The sequence below is a fragment of the Giraffa tippelskirchi genome, chromosome 8, assembly GCF_054371585.1.
Source record: "Giraffa tippelskirchi isolate mGirTip1 chromosome 8, T2T-mGirTip1v1.2.pri, whole genome shotgun sequence".
Lineage (NCBI taxonomy): Eukaryota > Metazoa > Chordata > Mammalia > Artiodactyla > Giraffidae > Giraffa > Giraffa tippelskirchi.
Window position 1 is genome coordinate 29,244,789 of NC_137282.1, and position 22,087 is coordinate 29,266,875.

Here is a 22,087-nt window from a genome sequence, read left to right on the forward strand (position 1 = left end):
GGCTTCTCTTGTTGTGAAGCATAGGTGTGCCCCAAGGCACATGGGATTTTAGCTCCCCAACCAGGGATCAAACACATGTCCCCTGCATTGGCATATTGGCATGTGGATTCTCAATCTCTGGACCACCAGGGAAGTCCCGCATGTAAAGTTCTTAATATCAGGAAAGGTGGATGTTATTATTCTTGCTTCCATCAGGACCGATGTCGCCTCCTCATGGCTTCTGGAGCCTGCTTTCTAACATGCAGATCTGAAGATGACATGACCTTGTTCAGGCCTGTCTGTTGCTGCCTGTCATTGTCAGCAGTGGTTCCCAAGCCTGGCTTCTGATCAAAATGATGCGAGGGGCCACTCCTTTGAGGTCAGCCCACCCTCGTGTTTCAAGGGTGTACTATCTGCTGCCTGTTTAATAAAGTTCTGCTTGCTTGAGCTGTAACTGAAAAAAAAAAAAAATAGGAGGCGTCTTTAAAGATACATAATAACCCAGTCTTACCAACTAGAATTGTGGTGGAATGGGTTCAGCCCTCATCTGTACTCTGGATTAGTGAGGCCAGGGTCCACCACAGTAGACAGGATTCTGCAGCGCCCTGGCGGTTTCTTTACCACTGAGCCACCTGGGAAGCCCGAGTACATTCTTGAAGACCATTTAATTTAAAGCGTACACGGATAAAACTGCTCTCTTAGTAGGAAGACATAGAATGATGGTTGTACGAATTTTCTTTAATGCTGCCTTTTACTCTTTTTTAAAAAATGTTTAATTCTGATACATTGCAGAGTGTTTTTTCAGTACAGATGTATTTGGTGAAAAGATGATCACAATAAGGTTAGTTGACACCTCCGTTGCATCACAGGCAGAGAACAGAGGTTGGGTGACGGCCATTCTAGAATTAAGGTCAGACTACCTCCAGTCCCTAGGAAGCTTTGATCAGAACCTTGCAAGCTTCACCAGGATCTGAGCAATGTTATAATGATAATAATAGCATTCGTCAAGTGCTTGCTATAGGCCACGCACATTTTGTAAACCTTTATATTGAATTTTCTGCCAAATGAAAGACCCACAGATGCCTGGTATCTGGACTTAGTGCTTTGTCTCCTGACCCACCTGTGTGCTTGCTGCCCTGTATCGACCTCCTGGCCAGCCTCCCAGGCCCTCCTCTGCCTGGTCCTTCTTGGCATGAAGCCTCATGGTTATCCCTAGCTGTGCTTGTCCATCTCGAACTCTCACCCACCAAGTCTGTCTCATTGCTGCCCTCCTAGGGCAGTGCTGTCTCAGACCAGTGTGCCAGTAATGACCCCCGACTATCTTGTCCAACTCTGGAACTTTCTGGCTCTCTTCTCTGCTGAGAGGTACCACCTCCTACAGTTATGTTTGGACACAAACAACTTGAAATATAAAGTAAGTTCTGTATATAGATGGATACTAAAACAATCAATGATTGCTGCTGCTGCTGCTAAGTCACTTCAGTCGTGTCCGACTCCGTGTGACCCCATAGACGGCAGCTCACCAGGCTCCGCCGTCCCTAGGATTCTCCAGGCAAGAATACTGGAGTGGGTTGCCATTTCCTTCTCCAGTGCATGAAAGGGAAAAGTGAAAGTGAAGTCGCTCAGTCGTGTCCGACTCTTAGCAACCCCATGGACTGTAGCCTACCAGGCTCCTCTGTCCATGGGATTTTCCAGGCAAGAGTACTGGAGTGGGGTGCCATTGCCTTCTCTGATCAATGATTGACATGTAGGCAAATAATTTGTTGTTAAATGCTCTGGAGATGGGGGCTCTGCTGAAAAGTTCACAGGTATGTCCACCTAAGTTTACTGTCTCCCGTTGACACCCTGAGTTAAGAGTTTCATCTTACTAAATTCTGAGGAAGTCACTGAGAGAGTTTAAATTGGGCAGAGAAGAGGGATAACAGCAAATTAAGAGATCACCCTTTCCCTGGACTCCTCCCTTTGGTTATGTGAAGTTAGAGTTGACTTCTGTCATCTAAAATTCTACCTCTCCGTGGGAGCTTGTATTTCTGGAATATTCACCTCAAAATAATACGGTTTGTCGACTAAAAAAGACGGACAACGTGAGAGTTAAGTTTTATTTGGGGCAAATTGAGGACTGCAGCCCAGGAGAAAGCATCTCAGATAGCTCTAAGAGGCTGCTCCAAAGAGGTGGTGGGGAAGGACAGTGCATATGTGGTTTTGGTAAAAGGATAACACATGCAATCAAGCATATATATGTATATATATGGGTTTTTTGGTAGAAAGTTTCTGCTGGTCTCCTGAAGCTTCTGCTAGTCACAAGAGTCAGTCACCATGCAAATCCCAGGGTACACTTTCCTATCCATCCAGGTGGAAGCCAAGGCCATAAATTAGTACCACAAATCCACTGAGTCCCATTTGGTGCAACCGAGTGAATCTCTGGTCATCTGACCCAGTCAGTTCCATACGGATCACTGTCTCTAAGGGTAATAATATGTAGGCATTGTTCATAAGGCACCCAGCCTAGTTTCCCAATGTTAGGCTGATTATCCTCAGTGTGATTTAATTGTTCCCAACATTGAGGAGCTTTTAAACTTAAATGACCAAAGCCGGTTGTTAGCTGTATAAACCCACTTCATAATGTGGGGTTTTTCATTTTAACAAACGAGAGGTCACAGTTCTTGATTGAGACTTGGCTGCTTGTTTTGATTGAGCCTTATGAACTGAAAAGAGACTTTAAATCTATGACCAGGGTCAGAGCAGGTATTATCAATTGGCCGGGTAAGAGAATCCCATCTATTAGATTGGTGCAAGTATAACTGCAGTTTTGCATTGTTGAACTTTGCCGTTTGATCTTGGAAATACATTCTTAAGTAAATATGGTGATGCTATATTAATAGCAATCATGAGTAGCCTGGATAGGATTAAACTTTCTTCTGAAATAAATTTTCTAAGAGCTATCAAATCAGAGCTTTGGAGGGGGGATATCCACCATGTAACCCAGAAGTACTAGATAGAGGTAATTGACCACAAACCCAACAATTTGGATTGATTTATAAAATTAGCATAGAATCACGTCCATGATATGAAAACATTGGATTCAATGCAAAGGTCCAAGAGGTCAGGAAAAATTATAAATGATCCTAGGAGTCAGGTCCAGCATCTCGGGTAAGCTGTCTACTTCTGACGTCGCTGTCTTCTCGTCCTGGCATGAGTGTAGCTCCTCCTTTTTCTGAGGTTCCTTTTAAGGCGAGTTTGAGGTCAGCATTCCTCTCTATAGACCCGTCCAGTGTAGGAGCCCTTTTTAGTGGGAAATATGAATCCAAGAGTTGAGTCCCTTTAATTTTGCTGCATATGAGCTAGTTAAGAGCATCTGATGGGGGGCCTTTCCATGTGGGTTATAGTGAGTCCTTTAAATGATGTGTCTTCCAATATACCCTGATGGCTCAGATGGTAAAGAATCTGCCTGCAGTGCAGGAGACCTGGGTCCGATCCCTGGGTCAGGAAGATCCCTTGGAGAAGGGAATGGCTACCCACTCCAGTCTGCTTGCCTGGAAGAACCACGGGCCGAGGAGTCAGGGATCCCGTGGATTTTAGCCCATCATGGTGAGCACACACACCACCACCACCCCCCCACCCCCCCACCCCAGGTGAAAGAACTTGGGTCCTAGAGGTGGCATCCTGGGTGCCTGGGGAAGTTCCCTTCTCCAGTATGGCTGATCCATCTCCAGTCACCCCAGCTTTGTCCATCTACCTCTAACCCTTCAGACTCTGGTCCCATCATGGAGAGGCAGAGCCAGATGGGCCCAGCCGGGTCAGCAGAGGCCAGGGATTCTTGGAAGGCTCAGAACATTCCCTTCCTGGGAGGGAGCAGAGGGTGTGAGCTACTGCATGGGCCCACAGGGTAGTACCTGATACCCCCATGCTCTCCCAGGCTGGAGAGAGCCCTGGGCGCGCAGCACGTGTCATCTGGCCCTGAGGGGCAGGTGAGCCCTGGACCAGGAGTGCCTCTGGAGTTCTCCTCCTGTCTCTATTCCCACCTTGCTGCTCCAGGGTTCACCTGCAGCAGGAATGAGAGGTCTCTGTGGTTGGGAAGATCACGTGATGAAAAGATGGGGCAGGGACCCAGGCTTAGCTGCCTTGAGGATTCAGTTGCCGAGGAGCCTGAGGGCTGCGCCTCCAGTGTGGGCAAGGAGCCGGCCAGGGGCCAGGGCGGTGGGGTTCCAGGCCGGCGGGGGTCCAGGCCAGCTCTGCCTCCAGTGCTCTTGGTCCCAGATCACCGGGGATGGAGGGAGCTGGTCCTAGTGAGTGCGCCCCACGCTCTGTCCCCAGAGACCTGGGGCCTGTGGCTGACAGCAAGGTCAGTGGGCAGGGCTCTGGCCCCTCTCCCCATATTAAAAAAACAAGAACTCAGGATCCTCAGCCACTATGGGAGATCCTAGAGCCAAAAAGGACTTCCCCAAATTTGTCTGCAATCCCCGAGGAGGAGGACGGGCTCGAGGGGCCGCTGCTGGTACCAAGGCTCGGGTTCCTTGCAGAGTTCAGGTGAAGGAGGGAAGTCCACTCTGGGTCTCTTCACTGGTCACCATAACTGTCGACTGAAAATGATGCACGCTGTGAGAGTTGTGAGTTGAGTTTTATTTGGGGCAAAGTGAGGACTGCAGCCTGGAGACAGCACCTCTGATAGCTCTTGGAAACTGCTCCAAAGAGGTCGGGGAGACGGGCAGTGTATATGTGATTTTGGCAAAGGGGGAGTACATGCCATCAAGCACGTTTTTTTTTTTTTTTGGTAGAGTTTCTTCTGTTCTCATGGAGCTTCTGCTAGTCACAAGATACAGTAACTAGCAGAAGGCTTTTAGTGCTTTTCTGCATATGAGGAAACAACTGGATATGAGGAAAAACCAGCTCCTGAAAATAGCTGACCACCATCCAAAGACCTTTCCTGCCGGTTTCCTGGAATACAGGGTGCCTCATTCCTGATCTCCACCCCAGACTCCTTGCAGGGGGGAGGTCAGAGGTCAGCCGCTGCAGCATCACGTGACTTCACCATTGTAGAGGTACAATAGATGGCAAGCACCCATGGCAAATGCCCCTTTGTGGCTGACGGGTTGCACTCTCTCTCTCCCCTGGTATTCATTCCGGGTGGTTTGGGAACCTGACTTCTCTGAAGGAGTCCCTCTCCAGACTTGCTAGTAAAGGGTGAGCCTAGAAGTTTGTAAAAGGGGGTGCTGTACCTTTAAATTCTGAAAGTGAACTTGGCTCAGGAAGGCCAGTAGTCAAGGTCCAGCCCCTAGAAGAGAGAGTAGCTACAGACTCTGCATCCTCCGTCTTTGCTAAAGGGACGGCTCGGCTGGGGCAGGCTCCTGGCAGCATGGCAGGGAAGCTGGGGGTCCTCCTGCTGGCCCTCGTGCTCAGCCTGGCGCAGCCAGCCTCGGCCCGCCGGAAACTCCTAGTGTTTCTGCTGGACGGCTTCCGAGCAGACTACATCAGCGATGAGGCCCTGGAGTCCTTGCCTGGGTTCAAAGAGATTGTGAGCAAAGGGGTCAAAGTGGATTACCTGACCCCAGACTTTCCCACTCTCTCTTACCCCAATTACTACAGCCTCATGACCGGTGAGTACCCTGTTCTCCTCTGGATGGGGAGGGTGGGCTGAAGTCCATCAGGAACAGTGAGCTCCTGGCATTAGAATCGTGTCTAAAGGTTCAGTCTGCTTTCATCTTTGGGGACCCCAGGGATAGGCAAGAAGTATGTGCTCTCGGCTGAGGTTCCTTTTGTGTGTGTGTGTGTGTGCATGAATGTGTTATTTTCCTGAAGTTATTCCCTAGGACCTGTTTTGGCTTTGCAGCATGGAGAACAGAGGACTCTACAATTAGATGATGGTTAAAGTGGTTATTTGTTTTGCAAATTAAAAATTCTAGCTAACTCTGTATTTTCTAAGTTGAAATTTAAAAAGCCAAAAGGTCTTCGTTTGGATCAAATTCCTTCCGTCCCTTTTGCTCTGCAGTCATCTGTCATCCTGGAACTGTTTTGGCTTGTTGGGCTATGAAAGTTACATGTGGGATTCCTGCATGACTCGGAGGGAGTATTCAGGTCATATCCTAAAGTATTAGCAACACTACTTGCTCCTTCTTTTGCCTTTTTGGGCCAGGTAAAATGACATGGAGAAGAAAAAATTGATGCATAGTTCATATTCCTGTTTTTAACTTCTAGCATCTGTTAAGAAAACAAAACCCAAATCCTCAGCTCACCCAGACTGTGCCGACATTTGGGAGAGCTCACTTTTGCCTAAAGATGATCTTCATCTGGGATTGCAGGCACGCCGAATGTGATTCCATGAAGTCGGTCCTCTATCTGTGTCACAGACTGTACATCCCAATGCACAGTGGGATTCCTAGCTTCCAGTTTGTTTACCAGTTAACCGTTGTAAGGGCCAGCAAGAGGTGCTCAGAAAGAATTTAGCAAACTGTCCAGGGACGCTGGTAAGAATGTACTGTTATTGATGATGCTTATGTAGGACTTAGCTCTGTGCTCTGAGCACAGGGAAGAACTCCATGAATTATGTTAACAGGAAGGGAATGAGAACTCTGGTATCTCATTATGGATCTTCACAGAACAGCAAAGCCCCAGGATTCTGGAAAGACAGATTGCTATGTCTGACTTCATACATGGAGACCGAACGCATGTGTACATAAAAATGCTATAAAATGAAGGAGGGGAGAGAGTTTGGGAACTAGAAATAAGGACATGGAGAGGAGAGAAAATCCGGACTGCGCACAGCAAGGAAATTATTTGTCCATTTTAAAACATCTCCCTCCAACAGACAAATGATCAGCATCTCTAAGATCTTCTTGTCCTCACTTGGCACGGCTCTCTCCTTGCAGGGAAGGAAGCCGTTTGCTGGCTGCTGGGCCACACACAGATGCTATTATGTGTCACAGCCTGGCTTCCACTCCGTCCGTCCACAGGTTTTCACACGCGCAGACCACCTCCCACACCAGTTGTCTTTCAGAGCCTTGCCGGGAGACTCAATTCACAAACTGCCACGTGCACTTTTCTCAGTCTCAGTAAAAGATGAACAAAATCCAATGTGAGCAAGCCAGACTCTAGTGAGCAAAAAGGGACCATTACAGTCTCCACGGAGAAGCCAAAGCCAGTGACACGACCCTTTGTTCGTCAGAACCCCCCCACCCCATTCCTGATATCCCTGCAAGGACTAATTGGCACAAAGTCTTAGTCATGCAGACACTTTCTTGTCAGGCTGTGGGTATTTTCTCTGGTCTAGTCATGACAGAAGGGCTCTTTTCATGGGGAGACAGTGCAGATCCCAGGAATGTTTGACAGAGATCTTCTTTACTTTCAAACTTGCAGGCTTCAGTAGCTGCAGCACTAGGGCTGGTTGTCGCCGCTCCCAGGCTTTAGAGCACAGGCTCAGCAGTTGCGGTGCATGGGTTCCGTTGCCCCGCAGCATGTGGGATCTTCCCGGACCAGGGATTGAACCTGTGTCTCCTGAGCTGGCAGGCAGATTCTTTACCACTGAGCCACCAGGGAAGCCCCCCCTTTTTTACTTTTTTGGAAGCAGTATTATGTATAGGATGTGTCCCACAAGACATGTTCATGTGCAGATGTCTTTGGGTGTGGCTTGTCTTATACATACTGAGTGGACATAAGGCTTGGGGCAGGACTATGGGCTGGGCAATGCATGGCCATGAGGCTGCTGTTGTGTCCACTGCCCTGGAACTGACTCAGGGTGAAATCTAGACTATTTTTCCCAATGTCCATGTTTATTTTTCCATCTGATATTGAAAAATTCCTCTTTTTTTTGGTATATAAGGAAGGATATATCTGTTGGGAACTGCACTTAAGGTTTGAGCATTTGAGCATTTTGTGAACCAACAAAAGAATCATGCTAGATCCCCTTGATACCAAAATACACGCTGTCTTAAGGTTCCTCAGAATTCCTAAGATGGACTATGATCTCACTTCCTTATGTGAATTATTGCCAGTAAGATATAAAGCCCTTGGTGTTCTCTTTGTGTAATGAGGAATGATGGGTTACTGGAAAGAACTTGGCCTTGAAGCTGGGAGAACATGATGGGAGTCCTCACAGGGTCGGGAAGACTTCAGGCACAAGTCATCACAGTGCCCTGAACTTCAGTTTCCTTAGTTTCTGGGTCCTAATCAGGCCAGAATCTCAGCTGCTGCCAGAAGCAAGCATGAAATTAGGAAAAGTTAGGCACTTCTTGGGAGGCCTGTGTTTGCTGCGTGTGTGGTGTGCTCAGTCGTGTCTGCCTATTTGTGACCCCATGGACGGTAGCCCTCCAGGCTCCTCTGTCCATGGGATTCTCCAGGCGGGAATATTGGAATGGGTTGCCATATCCTCCCCCAGGGGATCTTCCCAATCCAGGGATCGAACCTGAGTCGCTTGCATCTCCTGCATTGGCAGGAGGACTCTTTACCACCAGTGCCACTGGGGAAGCCCAACATGTGTTTGCATCAGGACAAATATGGCTTCCCCAGTGGCTCAGAGGTGGAATTTGCCTGCCAGTGCAGGAGATGGAGGACTCAGGTTCAATCCCTGGGTCAGGAAGCTCCCCTCGGGGAGGAAATGGCAACCCATCCCAGTATTTTTGCCTGGAGAATCCCATGGAGAGAGGAGACTGGCGGACTACAGTGGGGTCACATGGGGTCACAAGGAGTCAGACACGACTGAGCGACTGAACTACCAAATAAAGTGCTGGGAGACTGGGTGCTTCCCTCCAGACACCTGAGGGCATCCGTGGCAGGGCTGAGGTCAGAGGGCAGGCTTCAGAGGCCCAGATGTCACACAGGAACCAGCGCAGCCCTGACCCCAGTCCTGGCATGTCCCGAAGGTGGTGCGTGTGACCTGGGATCCACAGGGATCCTCTTTTCCTCCTCTTATGACCCGTCCAGGAAGCAGTCAGAGCCGGGGCAAAAGCGCTTGATTAATGATCTACTGGAATCAAAGCAAAACCAAGAAGGTTAACTACTTAGAATCAATATCTGTGCCAGTACAGTTCTGACCGCCCTCCTAGAAATGCCACCCGGAGCGAATTCTTCCCAGATAGCCAGGCCCCACATTCTGGAGTGAGGGATTATGGGATAAAGTAAGCTTTCCCCTGCTTTCAAGAAAATAGCTGATTTAAATTAAAACCAGCTGTCACTTGGGCCAAAGGAAATCAATGCAGATAGTACTTGAGAAATCACGTTTTGAAAAAAAGCCCACATCCTCAACCTTCTGCAGAATTCAAGGTTTCACCTAGGGGGTCTCTGTGAGCCTCCAGCACAAGCAGCATGGGCTTGGCCTCCAGGCTCCCTGGCCTTCCCTCCCCGGGATCTACTTTACACATGCTAGTGTATATATAGTACTTTCCAGGAGGCACATTGGTGAAGAATCCGCCTACCAATGCAGGAGACGCAGGAGACACAGGTTCGATCTCTAGGTTGGGAAGATAACCCTGGAGGAGGAAATGACAACCCACTCTAGTATTCTTGCCGGGAGAAGCCCATGGACAGAGGAGCCTGGCGGGCTACAATCCATGGGGTCACAAGGAGTCAGACACGACTGAGCACACGTGTGATTGTATGTATGTCAATGCAACTCTCCCAGTTTGTCCCACCCTCTTCTTCCCCCTCTGTGTCCACATGTCCCTTCTCTGAATCTGTGCTTCTATGCCTGCCCTGCAAATAGGTATATCTGTACCATTTTTTCTGGCTTCCATATATATTTGTGTGTGTTAATATAGGATATTTGTTTTTCTCTTTCTGACTTACTTCACTTTGTGTGACAGACTTGAGGTCCATTCGCATCACTACAGTCTCCTTCATTTTTGTGGCTGAGTAATATTGCATTGTATATGTACTACATCTTCTTTATCCATTCTTCTATTGATGGATGTTGATGCTTTCATGTCCTGGTTACAACACTAGTTACAGTAGTAAGTAGTGCTGCAATGATGTACCTTGAGCATCTATTCTTTACGATGGACTGTAAGTGAAAAGGTGAATTTGAGGCATGCCCTTGAGACAGAACTTGCTGACTGAGTATGAGTGAATATGGAAGAGCTAAGAGGAAGGGAACCTGAGTCAATTCCAAGGCTATAAGAAATTCGAAAGTCTGGGGCTCCTACGAGCAGAGATGAAAAGGCTTGGATAGCTGTTTATTTGATGAAGTCAATTTTCATCAGAGTAGATTTCAGGTTGGATTAGGATATTCACCTGGACTTGGCCCTTGAGGGGATCAAAGACAGTAGAGTGAAGGAGAGTTCCAGAAACATGTAGGAAAATGATGGGGGTCCAAGAGAGAAATTACTCCTGTGGGTCCCAGTGAACCCCCATATATGCACTTGTATTTCTACTTGCCCCACAGCTGGTAGAGAATAGTTCCCGCAGACACACCATTAAATCTGTCTTCTCAGATCCATGAACTTTTGTCTGAATTTTGTCACTTACTTCCCAGAGACACCTAATGACATCTTTTCATGTCTCAACTTAAAATTACAGTGTGTGTAGTGGATCCTGAGGAGTGGGTGTGTGAGGTGTCTGGGTGGCCAAATCGGCTAGGAGCACTCAGAGGTTCAAGGCTGGAGGAAAAAAGTGCATTCCAAGAATTTACAAAAGTAATCTCTCTTGGCGCGTCATAATTTCAGCTCCCACCACTAGACCTGTCTACGCTGAAGTGCCACTTTTCCAAAAGCCTGTTTCTCTTGGTGTCCACGGTGATGCCAGGGCGTTCTTGTTACAGGGGTTCGTCTGTCTTCAAGAACCACATTCCCTGCAGGAGGGGCTGGCGAGGGTGGTGGCAGAGCTTAAACGTGTGCTGAAAGCCTTTGATTCTAAGCACAGCAAACCCTCCTTCAGGAGGTTGCCCACACGGAGCCAGACGGTCTCCACCCGAGGTGGGTCTCCCGTCTCACTCCCCTCTCCTCACTGTTGACTGATGGGACCGCAGGCCTGCTTCGTAGGCTGCTCCATCACTACTGCTTTGCCACAGACAAGTTAAAGAACACTTCAAATGAATTCAGAGGGAGTCTGAGTTTGTTTCAGAGACACTTTCGACAACACCTACTCGGGTTTCAGGGTCCCCATCCATGAATAAGGCCATTGTGTCCACGCTCTCCCAGGCGGGGACCCCGGAGCAGGTCTGGGGCTCCTCTGGGTCCCGTGTTGAATCTTGTGCTTGATCGTGACCTCCTCCCGTCTTCGACCCTTTCCCTATGAGGAGAAGGGGCTTGACAGTCGGGTCACGGGGCTGTGCGGGGCACACGCAACTGGATGAGGGCTGCCCAGGCCGAAATCACAAACTGGCTTGTGTGAGGGGCACTGCCCATCCTTTGCGACCTGAGAAAGTGACTGCCCCTGGGCGCCTGCCTGTAAGAGCGAGCGCTCCTGCGGTGCCAGGACAAGTGGGACCTGCAGCGGAGTGTCCCAGCCCAAAGGATGGCCTCCCTCAGATGCACGGGGCTGGAAGCTGAGCCGTCCTTTCCGGTCCTTCCTGCCTGTTTATCCATGCTTGCCACTTGGCCGGCGCCCTTCAGCACTCCGCTCTGTCCTGGTGGGGCTTCCCTGCTGGACGGCTTTTGCTTCTTCCCTCAGCCTCATGAACATCTGCCGAGATGTGTAAGCTGAAGTAGAGATGGGATTCGAAGAAGCCTTCTGTGTAGATTTCATCAAGATCTGGTCAAGGGGGAGGTGGAAGCCTCTAGAAGGTTGTGTGTGGTGGGGGTGGGGATGGGGGTGTTTGGGGCTCAGCTCAGCTGTCCCTCCCCGCTTCCCCGGGTCTGGATGATTCTTGGAGGTTGGCTGCTCTTCTTCACGAGCCTCAAATAACCTCCTCAAGTTCTGATGGAACAGATAAGAAGGAAAATCATGTTCCATAAAGTTCACTCTCAGACTGTGTCAACAGCTGCTGAAAGCTAGAATAATCCAATGAAAACAAAAATGCCTTTTTTATTTATCTGATTCTCAACCACCTGTTGGACTTTTGAACCCACCAGCCAGCTGTGTGGTGAATCACGCCTCAGGAGATTCCATCAGTGGACACAGACTGGCTCCTACCCTTCAAACGCGGGGATCACTGGGGTTCGGTCAGCCAGTTGTGAAACCCCTGTGGGAATGGAACTCTGGAGAGTGACCTCTTTACCTCCCCGTTTTGGTTGGAGGCCTCTCCCAGAATGCCCTGTCCTTCCCTTGGCTGATACCACTTCTTACTTCTGGAAGGGCTCTGCTCCCCTCCTGCCTGCAACCCCTGGCCTCAACCACAGCCTGGCCACAGCTGCCCTCCAACCCATCTTTCTCTTTCAGGCCAAAGTAAGATGCCCCCCACCTGCCATACGGCCCTGACCCACAGATGGTCACATTTCAGAGCTGGGTAGTGCTTTGAGATCCCATTTTCACTCATTTGCTGACTCTTGGACCACTTACTGTCCGAACTACTGAATCTGGTCATTATTACAGCAACATATAACCTTGACATAAATTCATAATATACGTTCGCGTATGATCACTCCTTATGCAGGGCTATGTGAACGTTTTCTAGGTGAGACTGCTCTTCCGAAGGGATGTGTCCTCTGTCTTGGATGAGCTTGTAATGAAGCTGAACAGCTCAGTGTGTGTGGAGTCACAGGCCAGCACACAACAGGCACAGGGGTTGCGGGAACCACTTCTGAGGAGGTTTGCTGAGGTGCTGGTATTTGAGTAAAGCCTGAAGGATGTGGGAAAGTGAAAGTGTTAGACGCTCAGTCATGTCCAACTCTTTGCGACTCCCTGGACTGTAGCCCACCAGGCTCCTCTGTCCATGGGATTCTCCAGGCAAGGGTACTGGAGTGGGTTGCCATTTCCCTCTCCAGGGGATCTTCTCAACCCAGGGATCAAACCCAGGTCTCCCACGTTGCAGGCAGACTCTTTATCAGCTGAGCCTCCAAGATTAGAGGGAGGCGTTGAAACCTGGAGGAAAGGCTGGGCGAGGGGTGACTGGCATCACTCAAGCTGAGGGTCAGAGGCAGGAATGACGGAGCACGTGGAGAGCAGAGCTGGGCTGTGAGACAATTACCCTGACATTTCTGAGCCATGTGGATTTGGGCAAGGCCGTCCAAGTCCAAGGGTAGACTTAAGGAGCCTGGGAGTCAAGTCTCCGGGGTGAACCTGGGGTCGGGGTCTAATAGGGAACTGGCAAGATGAATTAGATGTGGAGGATCAGAGAGAAAAACAATTTCAGGATCAGGTAAGAATTTGACCAGAATTAGGGGAAGATGAGTAAGTCCATCCGTATGTCAAGTGGATCCAAGTTCACAAACTTGAGTGTATTAGTTCAGTCAGTTCAGTCACTTAGTCGTGTTCGACTCTTTGCGACCCCCACGGACGGCAGCACGCCAGGCCTCCCTGTCCATCACCAGCTCCTGGAGTTTACTCAGACTCATGTCCATTGAGTGTATTAGAAATTGTGCATTCCTTGATTTCTTTTAAAAAAGAAATCTAAATCTCTGAGTAAACTTGAAAACATTCTAAGTCAAATAAGCCATACACAAAAAAGAGATATATTGTTTGATTCCACTTACCTGAGGTACCCAGAATTGCCAAATTGACAGGTGGAAGGTGGTTACCAGGAGCTGGGGGAATAAGGAGTTAATGTTGAATGAGGCAGAGTTTCAGTTTGGGATAATAAAAAGTTCTGGAGATGGGTGGTGCTGACGGTTGCACATGCAGAGTGAATGTTCTTCATACCACTGAACTGTACACTTAAAAGTGGTCCAAGTGGTAAGTTTTATATTATGTATATTTTACTGCAATAAAAAAAACAATAAATCTCAGTCTGACTCTGACCTCCATCCCATTGGGCTCAGTGGAGATTCAGTTTCAGTCTCTACTGGGTGGGTGGTGTTGTGACCTCTTTTCCTCCTCTATGATTTTGCAAAGGTCCTGGACCACATACACAGTCCTAAGGCATTAGCCCTGCTCATTGATCTTCTGAGAGTTTGATACTTTTAGTTCTTATATCTTGGTTCACGATACATGTTGAGCTAATTTTTGTGTGTGGTGTGAGATAACTGTTCTGGCACCGTTTGTTGAAATAATAATTTCTTTCCTGCTGAATTTTCTTGACATTTTTGTAGAAAATCAACTGACCATGAATGTTAGAGTTTATTCCTGGGCTCTCAGTTTAACTCCCTATGTTCATCCTAATACTGGGACCACACTGTCATGATCACTGTAGCTTTGTAGTAAGTTGTGAAATTGGGATGTGTATGTTTTTCCACTTTGTACTTCTTCTTGAAGATTGTTTTGGCTATCTTGAGTCACTTGTATTTCCAAATGAGTTTTAGTATGAGCTTTTCAATTTCTGGGGGAAAAAAATTCTAGTTAGGATTTTGTTAGGTGTTATGTTGAATCTATATAACAATTTAGGACATATTACCAACGTAACAGTATTAAAGTTTTTGATCCACAAGCATGGGACGTCCATTCAGTTTCCAAAGTCTTCCCACAATGCTTTATAATTTTCAATGCACAAGTCTTGCCCTTCTTTTTTTAAAAAAATTCTAGGCATTTTATTTTTTATTTTATTATGAATGGAATTATTTTCTTAATTTCACTTTTGCACTGTATGAAAACTTAGTGGATTTCTGGGTGTTGATCTTGCATCTCGCTACCTTGCTGAATTTGTTTATTAGCTCTAATTGAATTTTGTGGATTCCTCAGGATTCTCTGCATTGCAAGGATCTATAAGATCCTATTTCCTGCAAATAAAAAGCTACTTCTTCCTTTCTAATCTTGATACCTTCAAATGATCTTTATAATCACCTTGGAAGTTACGTAAGGGCAAATTCGCAGATGAGAGAACTCAAGTTCGGGGAGGGTAAGCAGTTAGCCCGAGGTTACCTAGCCAGGAAATGGGTAAATCAGGACCAGAGCAGAGGACCTCTGCACCCCACATCCATCACTCAGCATCTTCGCCTCGCTGCCTCTGGTTGCTGGAGTCAGAATCTGTGATGACAATGGAGGCCTGTGTCTCTGCAGCACTCCTGTTGTCCTCCTTTGTTACAAGCAGCCAGATTCAGTCAAGAGGGAACAGAATGTCCATTTCCCAAATGCCTACTGGATTTCTGCATCTGTGTGTCTACAGCACTTAGTGCTAGGTGCTTTCAAATCGAATTTCAGTCCATCCTCAGAAAACCCTGTAAGGTAGGCATGGTTACCCTGGTTTTATAGCTGAGGAAACTGAGGCTGGGAAATGTGAAATCGCTCATTCAAGCTCACAGAGCCTTAGGCTGGCAGAACCTGGGAGTGTAGCATCCTGTGTTCCCGTTGGGACCTCCTGCTTTCCAGGAGATGGCTCTCAGCGCAGCGCTGTCCTTTGGCCATCCGAGTGTCTGTCCCTCAGCCAGAGACCTTGGAGCTGCGTTCACTGTGCACATGACACACGCCTGCACACACAGACTCCACAGCGCGTGTGTCCCTGCCCTTCCAGGCTTCTTCCAGACCAGGAACCTCAGGGACAACTCTGTTTTTAAACCCTCCTTTGTGTGTCTCAATGGACAATACGAACAATAAGCGCTTCTGGGGTTGAGTATAAAAGAGAGGATTCAACCTCAGACACTTAGCTACTTATCTCAGACGGCCACGGCTGCACAGTTGTACGGCATGGTTTAAACAGGCCTCTTTTGACAAGCCACATCTGGGGCACTGACCCAGGCCATCGCGGTGACCCTGGACCAGGTGTTTGTTTGTACACTTGGTTCTGGGGCCTGGGAGGGCCTGGCGGCCCCAGTGAGGGCAGGACCCGCCCCCTCCAATGTCTCATGAACCCTGACACTTGGTAGGAACTCAGTAAGCATCCCTTTGTGTTTGTTTTAGAGTTACTTAGGGCTTCCCTGGTGGCTCAGATGGTAAAGAATCTGCCTGCAATGCAATAGACTCAGGTTTGAACCCTGGGTCAGGAAGATTCCCTGGAGAAGGGAATGGCTACCCACTCCGGTATTCTTGCCTGGAGAATTCCATGGAGAGAAGAGCCTGGCGGGCTACAGTCCACAGGGTCCCAAAGAGTCAGACACAATCGAGCAATGAACACTTTCACCAAAGTTACTTGGAAACTGCTTTATCCTAAATACTCAGCCCATTTCCTTTTAAATTCTCTTTCCCATCACACCCCCTACTTCTTACAGAAAGGCAGCCCTCGAGGCTAGGCCATCACGGGGGAGCTTTGTAGTTTCACAGTGGATGAAAAATCCAAATGGATGTTGCAAACACTGCCTAAAACACAGCCTGACAGCCCCCTTCTCCCCAGCCCCAGTCCACACCAGTTCAGGATAGGTTTCAGAAATGCAAAGAAGTGTGTAAAATTAAGTATTTTGCACACTGTCAAATATTTTAAGAAGTGAGTAGATGACCAATTGGAAACTCCTTATGGTTTATCTTTTCACTAAATTCCAAACCGGGGAGTTCTGCAGCACTCTGGTGGCTTAAAACAACTTCAGTCTTCTTCCCAAGAGACTTTAGGTTTGGGAGTTTAAGTCATTTATAACCAGGAGTCTGGAAAAGTTTTCAGAAATAGCAGTTCCCTCGGGTGAATGGTGTGAGGTAGAAGGTATCCTTTTTACCCGGCTTCCACCTCAGGTGGTTTCGTGGTCAGCAGAATAGGAATTTCTTAGTAACGTGAAAGAAAAAGGCAGTACTTCTGCCAAAACAAGATTACCTTGTGTTTGACTTTGCCCCGTTTTCTAGTCTTTCCGGTCAAGGCCATATGTAACTGCCTGTCCCCCCACACGAGTCCCCTTTCTCTCCGCGTTTGGGCGCCCACCCTGGGGCTGACCAGGTCGTCACCCTGGGCGTGGCCTGGGCGCTTCCTCTCTGTCTTTGGTGATGTCTTCATGAGAAGGGTGATAGATTAGAAGCAAGAGGTTTTAGTTCTAGTCTGGCTACAGTGGCTTCTAAACCCTGTGGCTTCAAAGTCTTTCTGGGTCCAAGTTTCTTTCCTGGAAAAAAAATGAGAAGGTTGAGGGCTCCAAGTAGCAGTGTTAGTCACTCAGTCATGTCCGACTCTTTGCGACCCCGTGGACTGTAGCCTGCCAGGCTCCTCTGTCCATGGGATTCTCCAAGCAAGAATACTGGAGTGGGTTGCCATGGCCTTCTCCAGAGGATCTTCCCGACCCAGGGATCATTGTCCCCTGCATTGCAGGCAAATTCTTTACCATCTGAGCTATAGGGAAGGCCCCTCTGAGCTTGAGGGCTCCAAGGAGTGGGTTTAAATGCTGTGACGAGGTCCTCTGTCTTATCTATTGTCTTGATCAATTCTCTCTTCTTTTTTTTAACCCAAGTCCTTCTTTTTAAAAGTTTTATTTATTGTTTGTTTGGCTCAACATTGTATTGAGCAGCACCTGGGAAAGCAGTTCCCCGACTACAGGTCAAACCCACGCCCCCTGCATTGGAAGTGGGGAGAGTTAACCGCTGGACGGCCAGGGGCGTCGTCCCCTGTTGTGATCAGTTCTGGTCTGTTTCCCCTGGAACTTTCTGACCTTGATGCATGTCTAAGGGTTAGGGTTAGTGGACAACCGTTGCTACTGAACCCAAAGGGCACTGCAACTGTGATTAGCATTTGAAGCCAAACAGCCATACACTTACTTTTCAAAGGATGAGTGTTGTTTTTATACTCACGCCTTGCCCTGTTAATATTCATAGGTATGATTTTTTTCTTTAAGGACTACCAGAGACCCTGTAAAAATGGTATCATCTTCTTTTTTATAATAATTTTATTTACTTATATTTGGCCGGGCTGGGTCTTCGTTGCTTTTCTCTAGTTGCAGCGAGCAGGGGCTTTTCTCTAGATGCGGTGCACGGGCTTCGTGCAGTGGCTTCCTTGCTGTGAAGCTTGGGCTCTAGGGTGTGCAGACTTCACTAGTTGCAGCACATGGGCTCAGGAGTGGCGGCTCCTGGCTGCAGAGCACAGGTTCAGTAGTTGTGGCCCAATGGGCTTAGTTGCTCCAGCTTTGAGATCAACCCCAGTCAGGGATCAAACCCGAGTCTCCTGCACTGGCAGGCGGATTCTTTACCGCTGAGCCACCACCAGAGTAGCCCCCAGAGTATGATTGTAAAAAGAGGGAAAGTCACCTGGTTTGAGGTAGGATTAGGGAGCGGGGTGCAGGGGGAGGGGTTAGAAACCTAGGCCAGAAAGTTTTACTTAAAATCACATCCTTCGCTGCCAATTTCCTGGAGGAACAATGTTTAATAACTCTTTGGGGGAAAAAACTAATGGACTCCATGCCCCTCTCTTTCACTGGAGAAATCCCTGCATAGAACCATGGCAAGGAAAGAAGGGCAGCCAGGGAGGAATTCAAGGCGTAGCCTTGAGGAACTATTTATTATTAATACATCGACTTCAGTCCACTCTTCCAGGACGGAGCCTGCTGGCTGGCCGGGCACATGGAGCTGCTGGGTTCTGAGCCTCGAAACAGCCTGACAGGCCAAACCTCTAATAGCAACAGTGCCATCTTTCAGCCTCTCTCTGCGGCATTTATCTTTTGACCATCCTTGCCTTCGACAGACTCTTCATTGGGTTCCAAGTTTCCTCCCTCCTCTCAATCCACCCTTATACTAAGTTCCACTGACTTCTCTTCTGCTAAACCCTTCACACGGAGGCTCCGTGTGGTCCTTGTTCTCCGGTCTTTGCTTATTCCCTCTCCCCGTTTTGGTGGTCTCATCCCTCATGAGGTCTCACCCCTCGTGCATGTTTGCTGTTGATTCCCATTTGTCACCACCTCTGCTCCAGAGCACCACTAATCTACTTTACGTCTTTTTAGTTTTGCCTTTTATGAATATTTCACATAAACGGAGTCATTCAATGCATGGTCCCTTGGGTCTTGCTTCTTTTACTGAACATACTATTTTTGAACAACAGACTGGTTCCAGATCAGGAAAGGAGTACGTCAAGACTGTACATTGTCACCCTGCTTATTTAACTTATATGCAGAGTACATCACATGAAATGCCAGGCTGGATGAAGCACAAGATAGAATCAAGATTGCTGGGAGAAATATCAATAACCTCAGATATGCAGATGACACCCTTATGGCAGAAAGCGAAGAGGAACTAAAGAGTCTCTTGATGAAAGTTAAAGAGGAGAGTGAAAAAGTTGACTTAAAACTCAACATTCAAAACACTAAGATCATGACATCTGGTCCCATCACTTCATGGCAAATAGATGGGGAAACAATGGAAACAGTGACAGACTTTATTTTCTTGAGCTCCAAAGTCACTGCAGATGGTGACTGCAGTTATGAAATTAAAAGACGCTTACTCCTTGGAAGAAAAGCTATGACCAACCTAAATAGCATATTAAAAAGCAGAGAGATTACTTTGCCAACAAAGGTCCGTCTAGTCAAAGTTATGGTTTTTCATCCAGTAGTCATGTATGGATATGAGAGTTGGACTATAAAGAGAGCTGAGCACCAAAGAATTGATGCTTTTCAACTGGGAGTTGGAGAAGACTCTTGAGAGTCCCTTGGACTATAGGGAGATCCAACCAGTCTATCCTAAAGAAAATAAGTCCCGAATATTCATTGGAAGGACTGATGCTGAAGCTGAAACTCCAATACTTTGGCTACCTGATGCAAAGGGCTGACTCATTGGAAAAGACCCTGATGCTGGAAAAGCTTGAAGATGGGAGGGGAAGGGGACAACAGAGGATGAGATAGTTGGATGGCATCACCGATGCGATGAACATGAGTTTGAGTATGCTCCACGAGTTGGTGATGGACAGGGAAGCCTGGTGTGCTTCAGTCCATGGGGTTGCAGAGTCGGACATGAATAAGCGACTGAATTGGACTGAACTGTTGTGAGGTTCAGTCACTGGGTGGCAGGTGTCCATAGTTTGTTTCTTTTAATTGCTGAGTAATATTCCATCATATGGCTATCCCCCAGGTTTCTATAATGAAAAAGTCTCAAAGCTACAGAAATGCTGAAATAGTATTATGAGTATCTGTGTGCTGTGCCTCTCTCATTGTTAACATTTGGCATATTTGCTTTTATGCTCACTTGAGAAATACAGGGTTCTGTTTAATTTTGTTTTTTGTGCCTGCTGAACCAGCTGCAAGTCAATTTCTGGGACTTCCCTGGTGGCCCAGTGTTTAAGACTCTGTGCTTCCCCTGCAGGGGGTGCAGGTTCGATACTTGGTCAGGGAATTAAGATCCCATGTGCCACGTGGTGCAGCCAAAAAAAGAATGTCGATTGTTAACATCATGACACTTTACCTGCTGCCCCCCCCCTCCAAATAATGCAGCATGTCTAGGATATACTTCCATATGACCACAATTATTTTCAGATTTTTCTCCATTGCCAAAAAAATATCCTTTATAACCTTTTCCAAAATGAAAAATCTAATCACAGTCTAAGCAGTCCACTCAGCTGCCATACTTCTTTGCTCTCCATCAAGAGTGACGCCCCTGCCTTTTTGTTTCCTTTGGACCTCCACCATGCTGACATTCTTGAGAAGCCCATGGCCATATTTTAGATTTGTTTGACTTTTCTTCATGGTTAGATTCATTAGAAACTTTTTTTTGGCAAGAATACTACATTTTTAAGAATCCAAATTAGGACAAGGGGTCATGCAAGTTAGGACAGCGTGACGAGTGTACAAAGGTCGAAGATGTTGGGACTTTTCTAGAAGAGGGTCCATGCAACTCTCCCTCTGCTCACCCCACAGATGCAGGCACACCACGTGGCTCTTTGTGGCCCTGGTTGGGTGGTTCTCACAGGCTTTTTTACGTTGAGGTTCACAGGGAGTTTGGTCGTATGTCCATGGGATGTTGGTACTTCTCTTTTTGTTTTTAGGGGGGCATTTGGTGACATTCAAAATCCGTGCAAATCAAGAAGACACTTTCGAAATGAAAAAAGGAGCTGAGAATGAGAAACAACAGCTATGAATCAGAACTGTCCTGGGAAAATGCTGCCCATGACCCAGAAATCCTAGTCCTAGCTACAGATAGACTCTGAAGACATGGATTTTCATCATTCTCATTATGGTTTGTTTGAGTATAAATTTTGGTATTACAATTTAACCTTTTTTGGGACTTCCCTGGTGGTCCAGGGGTTAAGACTTCGCCTTCCAATGCAGGGGGTAGGAGTTCGATCCTTGGTCGGGCAGCTAAGATTCCCACATGCCTGGAGGCCAAAAAAACCATAAAACATAAAACAACAGAAACAATATTGTAACAAATTCAATAATGACTTTAAAAACGGTCCACATCAAAAAAGTCTTACAAAATTTTAACCTGCTTTTTATATAAGGATTCCTGTATTTCATCAGTTTTGGGAAGTGTCAGCCCTCATCCCTTGTAATGTTGCCCTTCCTCCAGGTTCCCTGTTCTTCCTTCTGGAGCTCTTACCCGATGTAATGCAGAACTTCCCATTCTATCCTCATCTCTTACCTTTGTCTTAGTTTCCCACAGCTGCTGTAACAAATTGCTGCAAACCAGGTAGCCTAAAACAACCGAAGTATTTTCTTTCACAGTTCGAGGGTCCAAAACTCTGAGATGAAGATGTTGGCAGGCTTGGTTCCTTCTAGAGGCTCAGAGGGAGAACGTCCCATGCCTCTTTTCCAGCTTCCGGTGCTGCCAGAACTCCTCGGTGTCCTTGGCTTGTAGATTCATCGCTCTGATCTCTGCCTCCATCGTCACATCGTCTTCTCCTTTTGTGCGACTGTGTGTCCTCTTCTTATAAGGACACTTGGATAATCTAGGATGATCTCATCTCGAAATCCTTAATTTCACCTGTGGGGCACCTTTTTCTAGGTACAGTCACATCCACAGGCTCTGGGGGGATGTACCTTTTAAGGAGCCGCCATTCAGCCGACCACAGTCTTTCTTTCATATTTTGACCTTCTTCTCATTGATCTCTTTCCTCTGGGTCTTTCAATTATATTTTCAGTTTCACTATCTTTTCAGCTGTGTTTATTCTGTAATTTTCCTTGCCACCAAATTTTAATTTGAATGATTATATTTTTAACGTCCAAAGTTCTGTTTGATTCTTTCTTAACCTGCCAGGTTATTTTTGATAGTCTTTAGTTCCTTGATAATGTTGATTCTCTTTTATTTCTTTAAACATGTCATAGAGCTTATT

At 47.3% G+C, this 22,087-nt stretch overlaps 1 protein-coding gene across 4 annotated transcripts in view; it reads left to right on the top strand.

Moving 5' to 3' along the window:
* Nucleotides 1-5,290: 5,290 nt before the first annotated feature.
* The window catches only part of ENPP6 (ectonucleotide pyrophosphatase/phosphodiesterase 6), a 97,982-nt gene continuing 81,185 nt past the window's right edge, over nucleotides 5,291-22,087 (top strand). For all 4 annotated transcript variants that reach the window (XM_081521884.1, XM_081521883.1, XM_081521885.1 and 1 more), the window contains exon 1: nucleotides 5,291-5,573. In XM_081521884.1, coding sequence (XP_081378010.1) covers nucleotides 5,333-5,573 — 241 coding nt within the window. In that variant the 5' untranslated portion in view covers nucleotides 5,291-5,332. The remainder of the gene's footprint in view (nucleotides 5,574-22,087) is intronic.